Raw genomic sequence first — 17914 nt, forward strand, 5'->3', positions numbered from 1 at the left:
AGTTTCCGAACAGTTTTCGGTGTGAGTTGCTGATAGGGTGGATAAAACATGGCCTGCCGTCAGCACAGCCAGACACAGTACTTCAGTTTGTTTATGTGAAGCTCTTCAGCTTGAGCATCTTAGTCTTTCGCCAAAGTTCAGTTTCATGCAAATGGTACCAACGTTGGTTTGTTTCAGAGCTACTTCTCCACGCCGTCTGCTAATACAATAAATGATTCTTCAGATATGTATCAGAATAAAGTGAACTTTAATTTCCAAAAAGACAAGTGTTCCCAACCAGACGACATTATTGACATATTGCACAACAAAAACAAAACAGCTGAATACTGACAAAAATCACAGAATTCAAGACATTTTTCTTGTTTTTTTTTCTTCTTAAAAAAAGAAAAAAACTGGACAGATTTTGGGGAGGAAGTGCTGGAAACGCCACCAGAATCGGCTCTCTTACTCAATCCTTTCCTGCTTCAACTTCCTTTGCAGCATCCTCTTTCTTCTCGCTGACGGCTGCTTCCGCTTTTTCCACATTTTCCGCTGCCTCTGCGTTCGGTTCGGGCTTCTCTTCACTCTTCTTGGGCTCGGGAAGGAGGATGACTTTCCCGATATTTTGACGATCGTGCATGCGCTTCATGGCGTCAGCCACCTGGAATAAAGAAAAGGACATGACCATAAACCCTTATTATTAAAAAAACATTCATTCTTTTTGATGATTCTTAAGTAAAACAATAATTTGGGGTAGAAATTGTCACTTTTTTCAATATGTTCAGCATTATTGTGTTTTCAATTCAGCACAGATGCACTTAAAAGTGATAAATAAAAACTACCGAAGATATTAGGAATATATATATATATATATATATATATATATATATATATATATATATATATATATATATAAGGAATATTTTAAATTACAGCTCACAGACAAATAAATGAAGGTTATTTCTTCAGCTTACAATTTTTAAGTTCTTGCTAATAATAGTGTTCAAAACCTGGAAGTATCATTAGTCAAGGTGACCCGTTACGCTCCCTTGAACAGGTTAGGATAGGTCTATTGCATTTTTCTTTTCCATCTGCCGTTGAATAGCGCATACAACATTATTTGTTGACAAACTACTCCATCCAAAGTGTAAAAGTATTAGCAAATACAAATAAGCCAAATGTATAAAAAAAATACAAATATTTAAAACACTTGGGCTATTTTAAGAACACATCTATTTAAAACCTGATCATCATTTATTTCTTTTTCTTTTTAACATCACAGTTGTTCTGTATTCCTACTATATTCTATATTTACTGAAATAATCTTATTTATTAATTTTTTATTCAATTATTTGACTTGCCTTCGAGAACTGCTATTTTTTAACTTGTGTTTTGCACGATGACAATCAAAGGAAATCTGAGTCTGATTTAGCTGAGGCCCAAATGGAAGTACAAAAACTTGCAAAATGTGAATTTTGGATAATAGGTGGGCTTTACCAGTGATAATTCAACAGCAATGAATAAAAATAAGTTTAGCTTTACCTGTGGATTCAAAGATTAACAGGCCAAGCGTTCCTGAATGAATATTCTTCAGACTCACCTCTTCAAAGTGGTAGCAGGAGTCGATATGGGGCTTGATCTTCCCCTGCTGGTACAGCTCCAGCAGCTTAGTGAGCGTCCCCTCGAACAGCTCCTCATCCCGGATGTAGCCCAGGTGGAAGCCAGAGATGGCCTTGTTGGTCTGCATCAGCTTCAGCGTGTTGAGGGTGAGCTGGTTGTACCAGGTCTTCGCCATGGCCAGCAGGTTCTTCTTCTGGCCCGTCACACAGTTGGCTGCTCCTGGATCCACAGAGAGACGAAACCAGAATCTAAACAGCCATTTAAATGTTGGCACAGAGAACAGCTGGAGGTTTTAACGTAGCTTGTTCGTTTACATTGATGGTGCTTTGAGGGAAACCAAATCTTCAGAATTATTTCACTTTAAAAATCTGTTCAAAAGATACATTTTGAACTGAAAATTTGGTGAAAATTTTATTTTACCAAAATAAAAGTTGAAAATTACATATTTTTATCAAGAAAAATTTTACTTTTTTAGTTAGATATTAACTAAAAAAATTCATTAAATATTAATTTTTTTTTAGTTAAAAATGTGTATTTTTAAAGTTTTGGTTTTTCTGCAAAAACACAAAAACATAACATTAAAAATACACATTTATTATAAACAAATGTCTAAAGATATAATAAATAAAAGTTTTTTTTTATTTTACACCGTCTTCTTCACTAGTTTGCCAGCAGTTTTAGATGTAGGAGCATCTAAAACCTGCTGCCGCCTCTGCACCAAATAACCTGACAATCAAATCATTAATTTGATTGCCACTTACCGAAGACGATAAGCATGCCGAGAGGTTTTAGCAAACCGAAACCTTTTTGAGTGTCGGAGCCACCAAGAGGGTCCAGGACGATATCCACTCCTGCAGAGAAAAGAAAGGAAACCGTCAACAGAAAATCGTAATGTTCTGTTTCACAGCAGTAAAAGCTGTTTTGTTTTCTCACCCTTAGGGCTGATTTTGCGGATTTCAGTCACATAGTCTTTGGTGCGGTAGTCGATGGGGTGAGTGACGCCACCTTGGCTGATGGTCTCGTGTTTGGAAGCAGACGCGGTGCCGAAAATCGTCACATCCTTCACGGTCTGACACAGCTGGGTAGCAGCGATACCCACGCCACCTACAGATGTGCACACACAGATGAGACTGGCACCATCAGGAAGGCGGTTTGTTTTTTTAGTTAAGGTGCCGTTTCAAACGCTCTGCACTGTGATTACAAAACAACATCTGCTGTGGTTTCATACGCACTCTGCTGATCAGACACTTTTATAAAACTGCTTCCTGACTCACTGCAGCCTGTTTGAATGTAAAAACCTGCATACAAACCAAGAGTACGACTTTATATCAAATCAAGTTTGTCTGTGAAGCATATTTCAGCAACATGTCAGTGGAAACGCGTCATGTAGTCCAAAATTATGGAAACCAGTAACAAACGTTGCATTTTGTCAATTGCCATTGTTAAAATGATCAATAAAGATCAAATATGTTGGTCAATAGTCCATTTATTGTGACCTAAAAACAACTCTGATTGGTTTTTAGTCTAGATTTAGAGGAACTCTGTTTCTGCTGAGTTCTGTTTCTGGAAGTATGATCCAGAGCTTTGCTGCATAGATGCTGAATGTTGCTTCTCTGTGTTTGGTTCCAGTTCTGGGGATGCAGAGTGGACCAGAACAAAAGGGAACTGTCTTTATGTGACTCTGAGGTCACTTTTTACTTTTACTTGAGTTAAAGTATTTTGAAGTTGTGCTACTCTTACTTTAATACACTTTTTGGATAACTCCCCCGCCTCTGCATACCACACAGGGAAATAAAACTTTAGAAAATATAAAATAAGGTCAATAACTGGGATATTTAAATATTTAAATCCTACCGGCAGCCATGTGAATGAGGACGCTTTTCCCTGGCCGGAGGTTGGCCATCTCGAACAGCATCATGTAGGCTGTCATGTAGTTGATGGGCAGAGCAGCGGCTTCCTCAAAGCTCATCCCGTCTGGAATGGGGAAGGTGCGGTTAGCGGGAACGACCGTCAGTTCCTGCCACATGCCGTGGCGGTTCATGGCGATGACGCGATCTCCTACCTGAGGCGAGAGAAAAAGGAAAATGGTAACGTCTGGTAATCTGTGGCTGTCAGAATTATACTTCACAAGGTTTTATATGGGACATATTGTGCAACAACCACATTTTTATGTGTTTTTGTTCTTTCATTTGGATTTTCACTGTTTCTAGAAACAACGTAAATGATGACAAAAAATACTCAACCAATTTTTTGGGCAATAAGTTAATGATTTTGGTTCAGTTTAAAAAATCTCAGCAATAAAGTCACATATCAACATTCACTGCCAATGACCTATCAAGTGAAGTCCAGCCCACATGCAAAGGTCAAGCAAAGATTTGTTTGTTTTTTAAATACAAGAATAAAGTTATAATACTAGGATAAAGTCATAAGCATACAAGAATAAAGGTGTATGATAATAATTAGAGTAAAGTTGTAATATTAGAATTAAGCTGTAATTTTATGGGAATTTCAACACTAAAAATGTAAACAATTAAACTTTTTTTCTCATAATTTTAAAACAATCTTAAGGTAAAATACCAATATCATGACTACTTTTTGTAGTTGAATAAAAATGATTATAATCTTGAAAATAGCTCATATATTTTTCAACATTTTTCAAAAAATATCAACATATTGTTAAAATATTTAAAAAACATGTAAAATTATATTATTCAAAATATATTTAAAACATTTTTTTAAATATATTCTTTCATTTTATTTTTAAATTGTTTTTTAGCAGACAAAAATCTGATTAAAATCAGAAATTGGATCTGGTCTGAAAAACAATCACTCAGCTTGATGAAATTAATTTTGACATTTTGACTCGACAGTTAACACAATATTTTCCTAAAAGTCTTTAGGATAATCAGAAAGTCACTTGGAAAATTTAACAGCAAGTTCAATCACAAATATTTAACTTTTAACCAAATTAACCAAGTTGGGCATAAACTGAAACAATGCTTTCCGAAAACATTTGTTGGATCCTCTTCTTGTTTCTGGAAAATGTTTATTGCCCTGCATTTTTTCAAAATGGAAAAAAAAAAGCATCATTATGGTTAAAAAAAGGGGCCGAAAAAGAAGGACACAGGAAAAGTGTGATCTGATTGCGAACGCTACTCTGCTTCCTCCCCAACAGTTTTAGTAGCCACTTCCTGCAGAGCACAACTCATGACATTAGACATAAACAGACAATTCATATGTTGTAACTCTTCTTTAGTAACCGCAAATGTTTTTTTTACTTTCACCTCAGATGACTCCCCTGCATTTGATCTGATCCAGCATCTACACACTGAAATTTGTGACACATTTTTGCCTTGCAGGGTGATCCCCAAACTGCATGGTCGTCACTTTGAGAAAGGGGAAAAAAAATTAGTTCCAGGAAAGATGGCATGAACTTAAGTGACTGCAGGTGACGCTGGAGTCAGGGCTGTAAAAACATGTTTTGACAGTTTTGTACACGGTTAGGCGTGCCCAGATATTTAACAATCACCCCAACCAACCGGACAAACTTCTTCTAAATAACAGAGGAAGAGGTCAAGCCTCGACGCCCTCAATGAGAGACGTAGTTAGATGTCTTAAATAAACACTAGAGTTGGACAGTATGGGGAGAAAAAGACAGCTTTGTCTGGGTGGTGTTGCAGTTAGATTAACAGTGATGAACTCTGACCTTCAGAGCCACATAAAGATGGTTACAAAGTCAACCTTCTAACCCCTGAAGAACTTTACTGATGACTCGGCAGGATCTATAGAAGCTCATCCATGCGTTTTATCTTTAGTTGCATCGATTACTGCAACAGTGTCTTCACAGGTCTGCCTAACAAATCAATTACGTTTATGTAACGTTTCATGCTGACTGTGTTTCTAAGACTTTCTGTTTTGTGTTTTTATGATGTAAAGCATTTTGAAATGCTTTGTTGCTGAAATGTGCAATACAAATAAAATTAGATTTGATTTGGCCAGGGCTGGATGTAAGAATGTGAGGCCATGGGCCAGAGCCAGTTTGGTGCCCCACTTATTACATAAAAATTACTTAGTACTAATGCAAATTACATAACATTAACAGGTAATGCTTTTAATGTAGTCACAACAACAAGCACAAACTGATGCATGGTAGGTTTAATATGTCCTGTAGTTATCAACGTCATATTTTTCCCAGAAAAACTTCACTATAGCGTCATAATTTCCAAATCCTTGAATATTATTTACGGTCATAAAAATCCAAAAATAAAAGAACAACTCATGACAAGCTGCCTCCATTCTAGAGAACACGAAGAGTGCATACAACAATAAACTTTAAGACGGATTTGTATAAACTATTTGTGAACTACAAGCTTCTGGAAGTTGGCAGAATAAGGAAAAAGCAACAAACACAGAGTATGTATCCATTTTAGCAAGTAGATGAAAGCTACATTAACTTATTTTGCTAGTTCAGTAACGAATGCTACAGTAAATATCACTGATATATATCTGAGTATTACGTAGAAAAAGCAAGTAAAGTTCTTGTTTACAGGATTTGAACGATGCAAGAGGCAGTTCTGAGCTTGTGGCTTGTTTATTGTTGTCATTGCAACTCCACAGCAAGTGCCTGCCAAGATGGCTGCCAGTTACAATGTTCACTGAAGTGTGACGTCACGAGACCCTGTATTGATACTGATCACACGTCTTTAGTGATATACATATTGCTATTGATTTATAACTGTAACAGAATAATAATTGATAGAATTGTCAAGGGATCAGAACTTCAGATGTTTTCTGAAACGGCCACAACCTCCGGTCCTTATCTGGAGACACTGACCTGCTCCGCCTCACTCCAAAAACACTGGCATCCTTTTATGTTAGTGCCTGCAGCTCTTTGCTCTCACACTGCAAGGCCCACCCAAATTCTTACACAAAACAAAGCCAAACAACTTGTGGCGGCGGACTCCATTTTTCTTCAAATCTTCACATCTTCAGGGTGGATAAGTTTCAGATTTTTACCCCAAACCCTGCTGAGATTTCTGACTGCTTCCTGTACTTCCTTTTTGAGGTTTCTGCCCTAAATCGCACTGCAGTGTTTTAGGAATCCTGCTCTAAGAAAGCGGAGGGGAAACATGGCAGCAGGAATGAGAGGAAGACTGTAGAAAGAGGAGGGGGAGGGAAATTCTTTACAGACAGCGAGGGATAACGAGCAGCTTTGGTAAAACTTGGATAACAAACATGTCAACCATGTATGACAGCAGAACCAAACCCAGGACAGAACATTTCAAACTTATTTCTACACTGACAAATCGCTACCAAAACGTGGGAGAGTCTTCAAAAAGAAAAACAATATTGATTTAAGCATAACAATGATTTGAAAACAATCGATGGGGTCAGGTTGGGTTTTCTGAAGGAGGATTAAGCAGAGTTGTTTCTGCCAGTCGGACTCGTTGATAATGTACGCCTCTCTCTTCGTTTTAAACCTACCAGAACAAACTTTTCTATTCATTTAAATGCATTGATTATGACGAGCTGCCTTTGCATTCCAGTTTTAGTATTACTGTGCAGAGCCTGCTGCAGGCAGTTCGTAAGTGTAGCACAGACATGCAGCTGCAACGTTTCTGTCCAATGACTGGAGACGTAAATATAGATTACATAAAAGCTCAAAGGTTTAGTTTAAGTAACTGTTTACATTGCAAAAGCATGCAAAACTTTGTCAATATTCCAATAATGTTGAAAAAATTAAGTTTCGCAATTGCAGTGTCTCCGTTATTTAAAAAAATGTGATTAAATTCAAACGTGAATGCATTTGTTCACGTGATATGTCATTAAAAATCACGCTGAGAAATAATTTTTTGCAAACCAGTTTCTTTCAATAAATAAAAAAAACTTACATTTTGTCAAAAACTGAAGGTGTTTGTTTTTCTTCTAGTGGGCAGAAAGTCCAGAAATTTCTGTCACCTAAGAATAGAGATACTTCTCAAACAAATTAAGGTAAATATGCAATGCAGTACAAATACTGTAAAAAGTATTTTTACAATAAATGTATCAATTTAATTGATTATAACTAGTTCCTGCCAAAATCTGACTTTAGGTTACTGTATTTTTTCTAGAGGCCGAAAACAGTTTATATGGATTATCATAACTTTGGAAAAGAAGGTAGAAACTAAAATACTAAAATGCTTTTAGTATTTTATTTGTCTGTTAAGACAGTGGAAGGTTGCAGTATCCCATCTCTGTAATGGATTTTATCCAAAAGTCTGGGTTCTTGAAACTATTTTAAGGACATCACTAAAATATCTTCTGCTGATCTTCAGATCAGGCTTCAAAAATGTTTCAGAATTTCTCAGCAAGAATAAATCTAAATTTGGCCTCAAAACAAGAAGTGAAATCTCGCTCTGAGATGCATTTCATGTATTGACACAAAGTGCATCAACTCTGCATGTCTGCAAAGGATTGACATTTACAATTATGCGTCAGTTTGCAAGCTTTAAACAGCATTTTTATTTTACAGTTCTAGTCCGACTGCAGCAAACGGTACAGACTCAGGGAAGCTGAATGAAAATGCACAACAATTTTTTTAATTTTATTTGTAGAAAATGGGTGTTTTCTCTTCCACTGCACAATTGCGCGCCACTCTGTGTTGCTTTTATTACATAAACCCTGTAAAGTTCACTGAAGCTTGTGGTTGTAGCATAAGAACAGGTCGGGGTGTATTTAATAGCTGCAACAAATTCTGTTCCTTGTATATGCAAAAAGAAAAAAACATCTCAAAGAATACATAGAAAGAAAGCAGGACGCTCCTTTTCACACAATTAGATGGATGCATTGTAAGGAGGTTCGATTTGCTCCTTATAGTCTGAGCCACCAGAGGAAGTAGCTGAACTTTCACCAAGAGCTACAAGGTTAGCTAACTTGACTCGCTCCGCTTTTATCTTCAATATTCTGTTGGAGTAAAAAAAGTCTTTTGGACTATAGGGAAATTTTCTCCCTTTGCTACTAGGGTTAGCCGTGGCTGTAAGCTGTTTACTACTAGTTGCTGGGGGAGTGGCTCTGCCTCACCCCGTACTGATCGACTCCAAGCAGCTGTGCAGCGCTGCCGTTCCCCTGCTTGGATCGACGAGCCTCTCATACTGCCGGGATCTCATCGTACTATCAGTCTCTGATACTCTTCGTCAGTTGCTAATAAGAATGATCGATCCGCCATCATCATCATACGAATCCTCACTGCGCCCAGTCTGAGGCTGCAGGTTTCCCCTCTTCGTTTTCCAGCTCAAAGCAGAGCGCCTCTGCCTGCTGCGTGTTCATTCTTCAGGTAATCCTTTATGTACAGGACAGAAACCGCTAAGATAAGAACAAATTACGAAGTGGACACCACCGATCGCTCCGATATCCAAACTTTGCATTTATTTTGCATGTTAAAAAGACAGTATAAGCCTATGGACCCATATGGGTCAACATAGGGGTCCAGATACCTTCTGAGGATGGAAAATGTTTATAAATATCACAGAATCAATATAATTAATTGCACAGCCCTACCTGTGGATCAGTATAAATGAACACCTCATGAAAAGGTGCCTCAAATAATAAATATTTTAATACTGTCTGATCTGTTCAAAAGCTTCTATTATAGGAACATAGAACAACCATAATCGATCTGCTGGTTTATAGCTGATCTACTTGTTTACATGTCAGCCCTGGCAGCAATTGAAATGAATATGTGCAGTTACGTACTGCAAAGTTCTTACCAAGGAAGGTGGGAAATGAGGCGCTCCTGCTGCGAGTGAGGCAAAGAAAAGGCCTCAAGGCCACGCTGCAAACCAGACAGTGGCAGCTTTCATCAGAGCAAAGTGGAACATAATGCAGGAAGAGAGCTTCATCCCACACAGCTTTCAGAAGAAAAAGCCCCGCATTACATGAACGACTCACAATTATTCAAATAGCAAACTATAAACTCTTTTTTTAAACTCAGAAAGCATATTTTAAAGGTTTTGTGAGACTTAAAACCCACCAGTTTAAATGAAACATTGACCAACATTTTGATGTGTAATGGCAGCACTTGATAAAATGTTTACTGGTTCACTGTGGTGTCTTTTGTGACTTTGTATTTTTATGATCTGAACTGCCTTGTTTCTGAAATGTGACATACAAATAATCTTGATTGATTTACTGATTGATTTAGATTGAGCTAGTTAGCATAGCCACTTGTGATGGTAAGCTGTTTCTCCATACTGGGCACATTTAGCAGCTACTACACGAGCTTGATTGACCATGCTAAATCCCGCCTCCTGGCTCTGATTGGTTACTTTTGGTTGGGAGTGGTCATAAATTTTGCTGAACAAAAAAAATTGTCCTATAATTTATAACAATAAATGACAATATTGTTGGTTTAAGACCATTTTCAAGTAATATTATGGAAATGGGATAATAATGCTAAAACATTCTCAAAGATTAATAAACTTTACATTCTAATGAACATTTAACAATGGAGCTGGAAGACATTTTAAATATACAAAATAAATAAGCAAAACAACAGAAACAACTCATTAAATTAATTTTTAGAATTAGAGTTGGTCTTCACAAACTAACTCAACAAACTAAAGACTTGTCATCTAATCTCTGGTAGAGAGAAGAATTATGCAAATGGAAATCAATGAGCTCATTTCTATTTATCCTGTGATTGATTGATTTATTGCTCATTGGGACAGAACTGGTGCTTTTTTCAGATGGCAGTAGGAGCTCAGGAAGGAGATGCATCTTTTCACAGAATATCTGTGTTTGTGTCACAACATGGTGACGGTTCCAACAAATATGTAAATTAAAAAAAAACACATAAAACAGTTACGTACTGCAACTTTAAAACCAAAATATGATTAAAAATGATCAATAACAGTAAAATGTCTGTAAAGCTGTAATGCTAATCAGTATGACTGCCTCCCACCTGCCCTAGCCCTCAGGTTTGATTGTGTATACCTGTATGTTTAAAAACAAATAAAAATGCAGTATTAAAAAACAAACAAACAAACAAAAACTTAAATAACAGGAATTTCAGCGCTGATATAGAGGCTGTTGGGCCCCCAACCTAAATTCTGCCCCAGACCCCATAAACTCTCTGACCGGCCGTGCGTGTGGGCGCGTGAACGCGTTCAGCCACTCACTTTTCTGTCCGTCACGTCCTCGGCCACCGCCTGGATGACTCCGGATCCCTCCATGCCCAGCGTGACGGGCGGGGACGGCAGCAGCTCGTACAGCCCCTGCTTCCCCAGCAGCTCGGCGAAGTTCAGCCCGCACGCCTTGACCCGAACCAGAACCTCCCCGGCCTTCAGCGCCGCCTTCTGCATGCTCTTCACCTGCAGCTTGATCTTGTCGCAGCCTCCGTATCCCGTCAGCACCAGAGCCCGGAAGGTGATGGGCTTCTCCTCCTCGGCTGCCGCCGGGCTGCCGCTGCCTGACGCCGGCTCGGCTTCCTCCTCCTCGGCGGCGACCGGTGGAGGTCCGCTGGTCTCCTTCACCTGCTCCGGTTCTTGCTGCGGAGTTGGAGCCTCTTCCTCGCCAGACATCATCTTCTCCACTTTCAGGAAGCTTTCACGAGATTTTCACTTCGTTCGCTGGAGGCTCAACCAGCGGAAACGGGAAAATTAAAGATGAAATTAAAGACAAGATGTTTGCGATTCAAACGGCTTTCATGAATCAGAGGCTCCTTATAAAGACACCCGCGCTGTTTGCAAACCAGATTGACTCTCTGGTTCCCCGCGTGCGCTCCACTCAACAAGTGGTTAAAATGTGACGCCGTAGCCACGGAGTTTCCGGTGCAGCTTTTCACAATAAAACTCTTGACGGGCAGCTGGATTGTTTAGGCAAGAAGCACAACAAAAATCAAACGTTAAAGGTTGTTGTCAACAAAAACAAACGAACAAACAAACAAATAAATAATCAGGGTCTGATTTACTAGAAATAAATTATGTTGCTTTTTTAAATTAAAGTGCATTAATTGGTAGTTTTACACATAGTTTGAACTCATGATGGTAGGATTAATAAATCTTTTGGTCGGTAACTCCTTGATGTCCCCCAAAATAAATAACTTTAATTTATATTTTTCAAGTACTTGAGTTCTTTTTATATTTTTAAAAATTCCAAAATATTGCAACTCACATGATATTGACTCTTACATGAACAATAGTGTCTGCAAAATATGCATTCACTTAAAAAATTACATTTAAATTTATTTTTAAATATTCGTGGTTTAGATAGATGTGGGTTAATTTTAGACACGATTGTTAAGATCATGTCTTTTTAAAAATAAAATTGCATTGTAAAAAAAAACCGTTCATATTTATTTTGTATTATTTAATTAATTTAATTTAGATTTTCTCCAAATGCTTATTATTTTATTGTTTTTATCAGATTTTATTTGTTAAATATGTTTAACTTTTTTTCTATAATGTTGTCATATAGGGAAATATCAGTGAAGCTGATCAGTTGTTTAAAAACATATTTAAACCACTTCCCCTTTAAACAAAATTTAAAAACATAAATAGATAAATCAGTGCATGAAATATGAAAGCAGGGCACATTTTATCAGCGTGATTTACTTGTTTTATGTCAGATTTGAAATTTCAAGTTTCAAATATGGATAAATTATCACGGTAGAAAAAAGTAAAGAACTCTTTTATTGTGATAGGTGAACTTCCGGCAGTGTTCCGCCTGTCTCTGACTAACTTGACGAAGGTTTGAAAAACTGGCAGATCTGTTATGTTGGCATGAAAAACTTCAGTGATTTGAGGCGGAGAGATACAAAACCCGGACACTGGAATCCCGTCGAGGAAAGACTGGATTTCCTCCAGTTTACAGCTGAAAGGAATATAATGTCTTTCTTACGTTCATTGAGAAATAAAAACAGTTTGGATTATATGTGTTTTCTAGATCACCAATTAAAGCTTTTATTTGTGCATTTTTGTATTATTTTGTTGTCTCTTTGGAACAGCTGTGAAACAATGAACTCAGACTTCTTGCTCGCTGCACTATAAAACACACCCACAGCTTTTTGCACACACACTTGCATCCTGCACTCAGAGCTGCTGCTGTTACATTTCTTACTGCTGACTGAATGAGGTTGACAGGAAATGGTGACAAACACAGAGGTTTCTTTTTTTTCTTTTTTTTTTAGTGGGTTTGAGTCTGTGAAATTTCCACAACACCATTTCTTATTCCTTGATGAAGTTCAGATAGAGTTGTTAAAGAAGTATTATTGATCCAGGGTCTGACTTTTCTATTTAAATTAGCTTTGAAAACTTTACACACCCCTGCTAAATTGTCTTACTGTAAACTAACGAAAAACATTCTTTTGTTGATTTGGATGCTTGAAAACTCACGGTGATACTGAAAAATAGAAATACATCATCATTTGCTTTAGTTTGGATATGGAACAAATGGGCAGTTGCCCTGGGCGGTATTAGAAAAGGGTTTGTGGGGAGGCATGAACACCTATTAAAGCCATATCAAAAATCCGAATTTTTTTAAAGGGCCAGTGTGCCAGAATGTATTGATAAAACCAATTCAACTGTTAAAAAGTAAATCCAGTCCATCCATGATTTTGTGATTGTTTTTGTGTGTGTGTGTGTGTGTGTGGGGGGGAAGGTATTTTGGGGTGCTAATTTAGAAATATTTGTGAAATGTTTTAAAATATATTTCTGCTAATGTATGATGTTAAATGTGACTTTTTATTAATTTCCGTATTGATCACGGACTATAACTTGGCGTCAAGTAAGGCTGCAGCTGCAGTCAATCAAATGCAACGTTTTTCACCAATTTTGAGAAAAATTTGCAGGAAAAATCTGAAACAATTTGGGGATTTGTTGATTTTGTGTGAACTTTGAGTGAGTTTTGCAGATTTGTTGAACAACTGGAAGGACCCGTTCATGTAATTTAGAATCAAGAGGACCACACAAAAAGCTACGGCGGGCCACATTAGGCCCCCGGGCCTCGTGTTTGTCACGTATTTTAAAGAGTCAGTACTGTTTTTTCCAGGTACAATAAAAGTAATACATTATCTTCAGTTGTTGTAAAAAAAGAAGCTGCACATATCAAATATGATTTAGAGACATTTGACTTTGTAGTTTAAGGCCTTGAATTTGGCCCTCTGTCTCTTTGAGAAAATCTTGCTCTTTCAGGAAGTTATCACAACATGGCTCCTCTATTAGCCCTATAGCAACGTTTTTACCAATTAAGAAGTAGTGTCTGCTAATTGCTGCTGGCTAGTCTGAAGGAGCTCAGTGGGGAAAGGTGCAGAAGCTCAGAAGCTTGGAAACTGCAGCTACAAGGAGGAGCTGCGTCTCGAAGGCGGGGCTAGGACCACCCAGGTGTTCTGCACACCTGAATGGTTGCTATGGAGACGAAAGGATTTCTCAAATATGCACGAAGAAACAAGGCAACAGTCCAGGTTTGGTTTTGATAACATGATGTAAAACATTTTTTAAAAAGTAAAATTTAACCTGACACTGATCTGATAATTAGGTTTTTAATCATATTATTAACTTACATAGTCCAATTATCAACAAAACTCCAGCTATAAATGGAAAAAAATAACTTTCATAATACCAAGATTTAAAACTATAAACAAAACGGTGTCTTTATATGTCACTTAAAAACTGAAGTTGCTGCTATCCATTTTTACTGTTTTTTTTTTGTTTTGACCAGAAGATGGCGCTAAAAACCAATCAGAAGAGATTTTCTGAGCAAAAGAAATCTGACATTATCAGCTTTTCACAGAGCAACTAAATAACATCCTGCCATTACACAAAAATGTCAACAATCACAGTTTTGTGCAATTTAATCAACCAGATTCACCAGATTAAAAGTATCGCTTTAACGCCCCATTCTTATTTTCAATCATATGTGCGAGAAAAGTTGTTTTAAAAACTTCTTTATTTATTCCATTTATTTTCCCCATTTATTCACTTAAACTTGCGAACAGAATAGTTGTGGTAAACTGACGGAAAGCATGGAAACGCACCAAGTGAACTATAATTAGCCAGAGAAGAACAGGAAGTGCTGAAGCTCCGCCTTCAAATTAAATCACATTTTTGTTGTCTCATTTAGTTTTTTTTCTTTTTACAATTTTTTTTAGTTGCAAAGAAATTTAACAATTTGTTTAATATTAGACATATTTAAAAGGGAGAAAAAGAGAAAGAATAATCAAATACGATAACAATATTATGCTTTATATTTGCCTTGCAGACTTTTTTTTTTAAACCAAAATGTTTTTCTAGCTTCTCCTCTCAGCTAGCTGTGCTGCACTGCTCACACTAATTTGTGTTTTTATGAAAAAATCTCTCAAATGTGCAATAAACTAATATTCACTCTTTTCAAAGAAAAGCTTGAAATGAACAAACGAATATGTTGGAATTTTATTTTTTCTCCTTTAAGGATTTTTCTTTTGTAATAAATTTTGTTTCTGTAATTTTTGGTGGAAATTTGCAAAAATTTTGATGAATGAATTTAGAAAATTTTTCTGACTAATAAAAATAATGTCAGTAAAACTTTGTTTCTCATTTAACTTAATTTATATATATATATATATATATATATATATATATATATATATATATATATATATATATATATATATATATATATATATATATATATATATATATATATATAGTTAATTAGTTAAAAAGTAAAAGAAAATGTTATGGTAAGTGAACTCGATGCAATAATGTAAAAACTCCAGTAAGTTGTATCAATTTTAAGAAAATCACATTGTTTTCTGCTAATTGCTAAAGACGGTAAAGTCAACTTAATGGAAGTTGCAGCAATAAAGTATTCTGAACTTAATTGAAGTTGACAAAACTAAACTGAGTCAAAACAAGAAAACTAAGTTGAGTCATAAAATGTTTTGTACAGTGTAGCAAAAACGTCGAAACCTAATTATTTTTGTGTTAAACTTTGATTAAATAACTGAAAAACATTTAAGTTTCAGATGCATTTAATCTTTGCAAGTGATTTCAAACTACCGCAGAAACGTTTCGCGCTTTTATTGTGACAGACCTTAAACGGAAGCAGATGTTTGTTTGCGTCACCTTTACGTCCAGGTATGAGCCCAGAACCGCTCGCCTGTTGGAGCAGAGCAGCGCAGCGCAGCGCGGATTATGGTACCGCCGAGCCCGACAGACACCGAGTGGGACTGAACTGCTCAGTTTCTCAGGAGGAATCCTCCGGAACCAGCAGAACCTTCCGGTCCGCGACCCAAACACCGAGATCTAAATGCCAAGCAGAGCCGCCCAGTGATGGAGAGCAAGGCTTTACTTCGCTGTAAGATCGTGGTGGTCGGGGACGCGCGGTGCGGGAAGACGGCTCTCCTTCACGTTTTCGCCAAAGACTCGTATCCAGAGGTAAAAAAAACACATTTATTGTTTTAAGAAAACGAAACGCAGCCGTGAATATTTCACCAGCTGAAAGCCTCATGAAACGGCGCTTAATTCATTGACTGTTTTGGCATAAAACTGGAAAAATCAGCTTTTGCTTATTAGCTGTCAGTGTTAAAGTTGTGACTGAATAAAAACAGATTTTGATTCATATATGTTTATCTTGGAACGGGCATTTTTAAGATACAGTCTAGTTTCGTTCAAAAATCCACAAAAAAATAATATTTAAACAAACTTTTGTGATCATTTTGCTTTTTTTCAAAGTCAATAACTGAACCAGCCTCCAGGTGACAGTTTATGGCACCTTGCGCACATTTGCGCACGGAGAAGCGCAGGAGCGCACTTCACTTCTTCCACTCGACGCAACTTTAAAGGCTTTTGTGTTCATTAAGATTGTAATAAAATTGCTAAACAAACAATTCAAGTGATAATAAAGAGTCTTAAATGTAAGAATTTGTGGCTTGGAAGCAAATACCGTCCAAATTATTAAGCATAGTGAATAGATGTGAAATAAAATGCGCAATAAATTAATAAATAAGTCGAACTTATCTTTATTCAAACGTGGCTGTTTCAAAATTTGTCTAAAATTTCTTACTCGCCTTCACTGGCATGTGCCTCTTGTGACGTCATCAACCCAAGCACACTTGGCAGGGATTTCCCTCTTACTGTACCTTTAAAAAATTTAATTTAAAGAAAGAAAATTGATATTATCATTACCCAATTGTGTGTGTGTTTTTTTTTAAATCACGACTAAATGGAATTTCTAAATAAATTGGCATCAATTTAGAAGCTACAAACTGATTTATTTAGTATAAGTTTGTGTCTTTATTTACATAATCAGAGCTAATGGACATAAACTGTGCAATGCTTTATTTTCCATCTAATTACTCTTATCACTCAGCGCCGGTTTCTCTCTGCAGCATGGCATTTTGTGTTAAATATATAAATCTGACTGCTCTACGGAAGGAAAAACCTGCCCGAATGTCTCTGACCTCCTGCCGTCTCATTGCAGAACTACGTTCCCACCGTGTTTGAGAACTACACAGCCAGTTTTGAAATCGACAAGCAGAGGATTGAGCTGAACATGTGGGACACTTCAGGTAGGATTCGCCACAAAAGCCGCCGTCAAAAAGACTTTTCCCCAGCGGGCCGAGGCTTTCTGCCGAGCACTTTTTCATTTTTACACCGTCGTCACATTTTCATGTGTCGTTAATTATGAACTGTAACAAGCCGTCATCAGCATGTGACAGAGCCTGTTTCACAGTTTGGAGAGAATATAAGCAACACATTCAGTTTGATGGTTCGTTCGAAGTGTTGATGTCTTCATGTTGGGTTTTTACTCAACATGAATAAACTGATGTTTATATTTCATGCTTTCAATCACACTGAGCTGGAAAATGTTTACACCTACTGAACGTCCAGCATTTCATCAGGTTACATCCACAAACTCCAACGTGCTTTACTGGGATTTTATGTGATTCAGGACAAAGTGGAAGAAAAGTAATGGAAAAAATGTTTTCAAATTTTTTACATATAAAATTCTGAAAAGTGTGGCCTACACTTTCAATTACTGTTAGGTCTGAGCATCTTAAATTCTGTCTTTTTTTCAGTGTTTTATTTTTACCTGTTCAATAGTTCGACACAGTATTAGAGAGAAAAAGTTAAATAAAAATGAAATTACAAGAATAAAATCATAACATTAAGAGAATAAAGTTGTAATAGTTCAAGAATAAACTCATTACATAAAGTTGTAATATTAACTTTATTATTGTATTAATCTGATTTTATTATCCTACAGCTTCACTCATGTAATTTTCTGACTTTCTTCTCGTAATTGTATTATTTTATTTTCTTAACCTGGCCTTAATACTCTGCCATACAATAATAAACTA

At 36.8% G+C, this 17914-nt stretch overlaps 2 protein-coding genes across 2 annotated transcripts in view; one reads left to right on the forward strand and one right to left on the reverse strand.

Moving 5' to 3' along the window:
• Positions 1-230: 230 nt before the first annotated feature.
• LOC129368219 (synaptic vesicle membrane protein VAT-1 homolog) lies at positions 231-11359 on the reverse strand. Its single transcript, XM_055043101.1, has 6 exons — positions 10755-11359; positions 3454-3661; positions 2533-2703; positions 2361-2450; positions 1580-1818; positions 231-640 (listed from the first exon to the last, which is right to left on the reverse strand). The coding sequence occupies exons 1-6, from the start codon at positions 11157-11159 to the stop codon at positions 449-451; spliced, it is 1305 nt and encodes a 434-aa protein (XP_054899076.1). The 5' UTR covers positions 11160-11359; the 3' UTR covers positions 231-448.
• A 4341-nt stretch (positions 11360-15700) lies between these two features.
• The window catches only part of LOC129368223 (rho-related GTP-binding protein RhoN-like), a 28238-nt gene continuing 26024 nt past the window's right edge, over positions 15701-17914 (forward strand). The window contains exons 1-2 of the mRNA XM_055043107.1: positions 15701-15989; positions 17035-17122. Coding sequence (XP_054899082.1) covers positions 15885-15989; positions 17035-17122 — 193 coding nt within the window. The 5' untranslated portion in view covers positions 15701-15884. The remainder of the gene's footprint in view (positions 15990-17034; positions 17123-17914) is intronic.

The sequence above is a fragment of the Poeciliopsis prolifica genome, unplaced genomic scaffold, assembly GCF_027474105.1.
Source record: "Poeciliopsis prolifica strain line A6 unplaced genomic scaffold, Auburn_PproV2 SCAFFOLD018, whole genome shotgun sequence".
NCBI classification, from domain to species: Eukaryota; Metazoa; Chordata; class Actinopteri; order Cyprinodontiformes; family Poeciliidae; genus Poeciliopsis; species Poeciliopsis prolifica.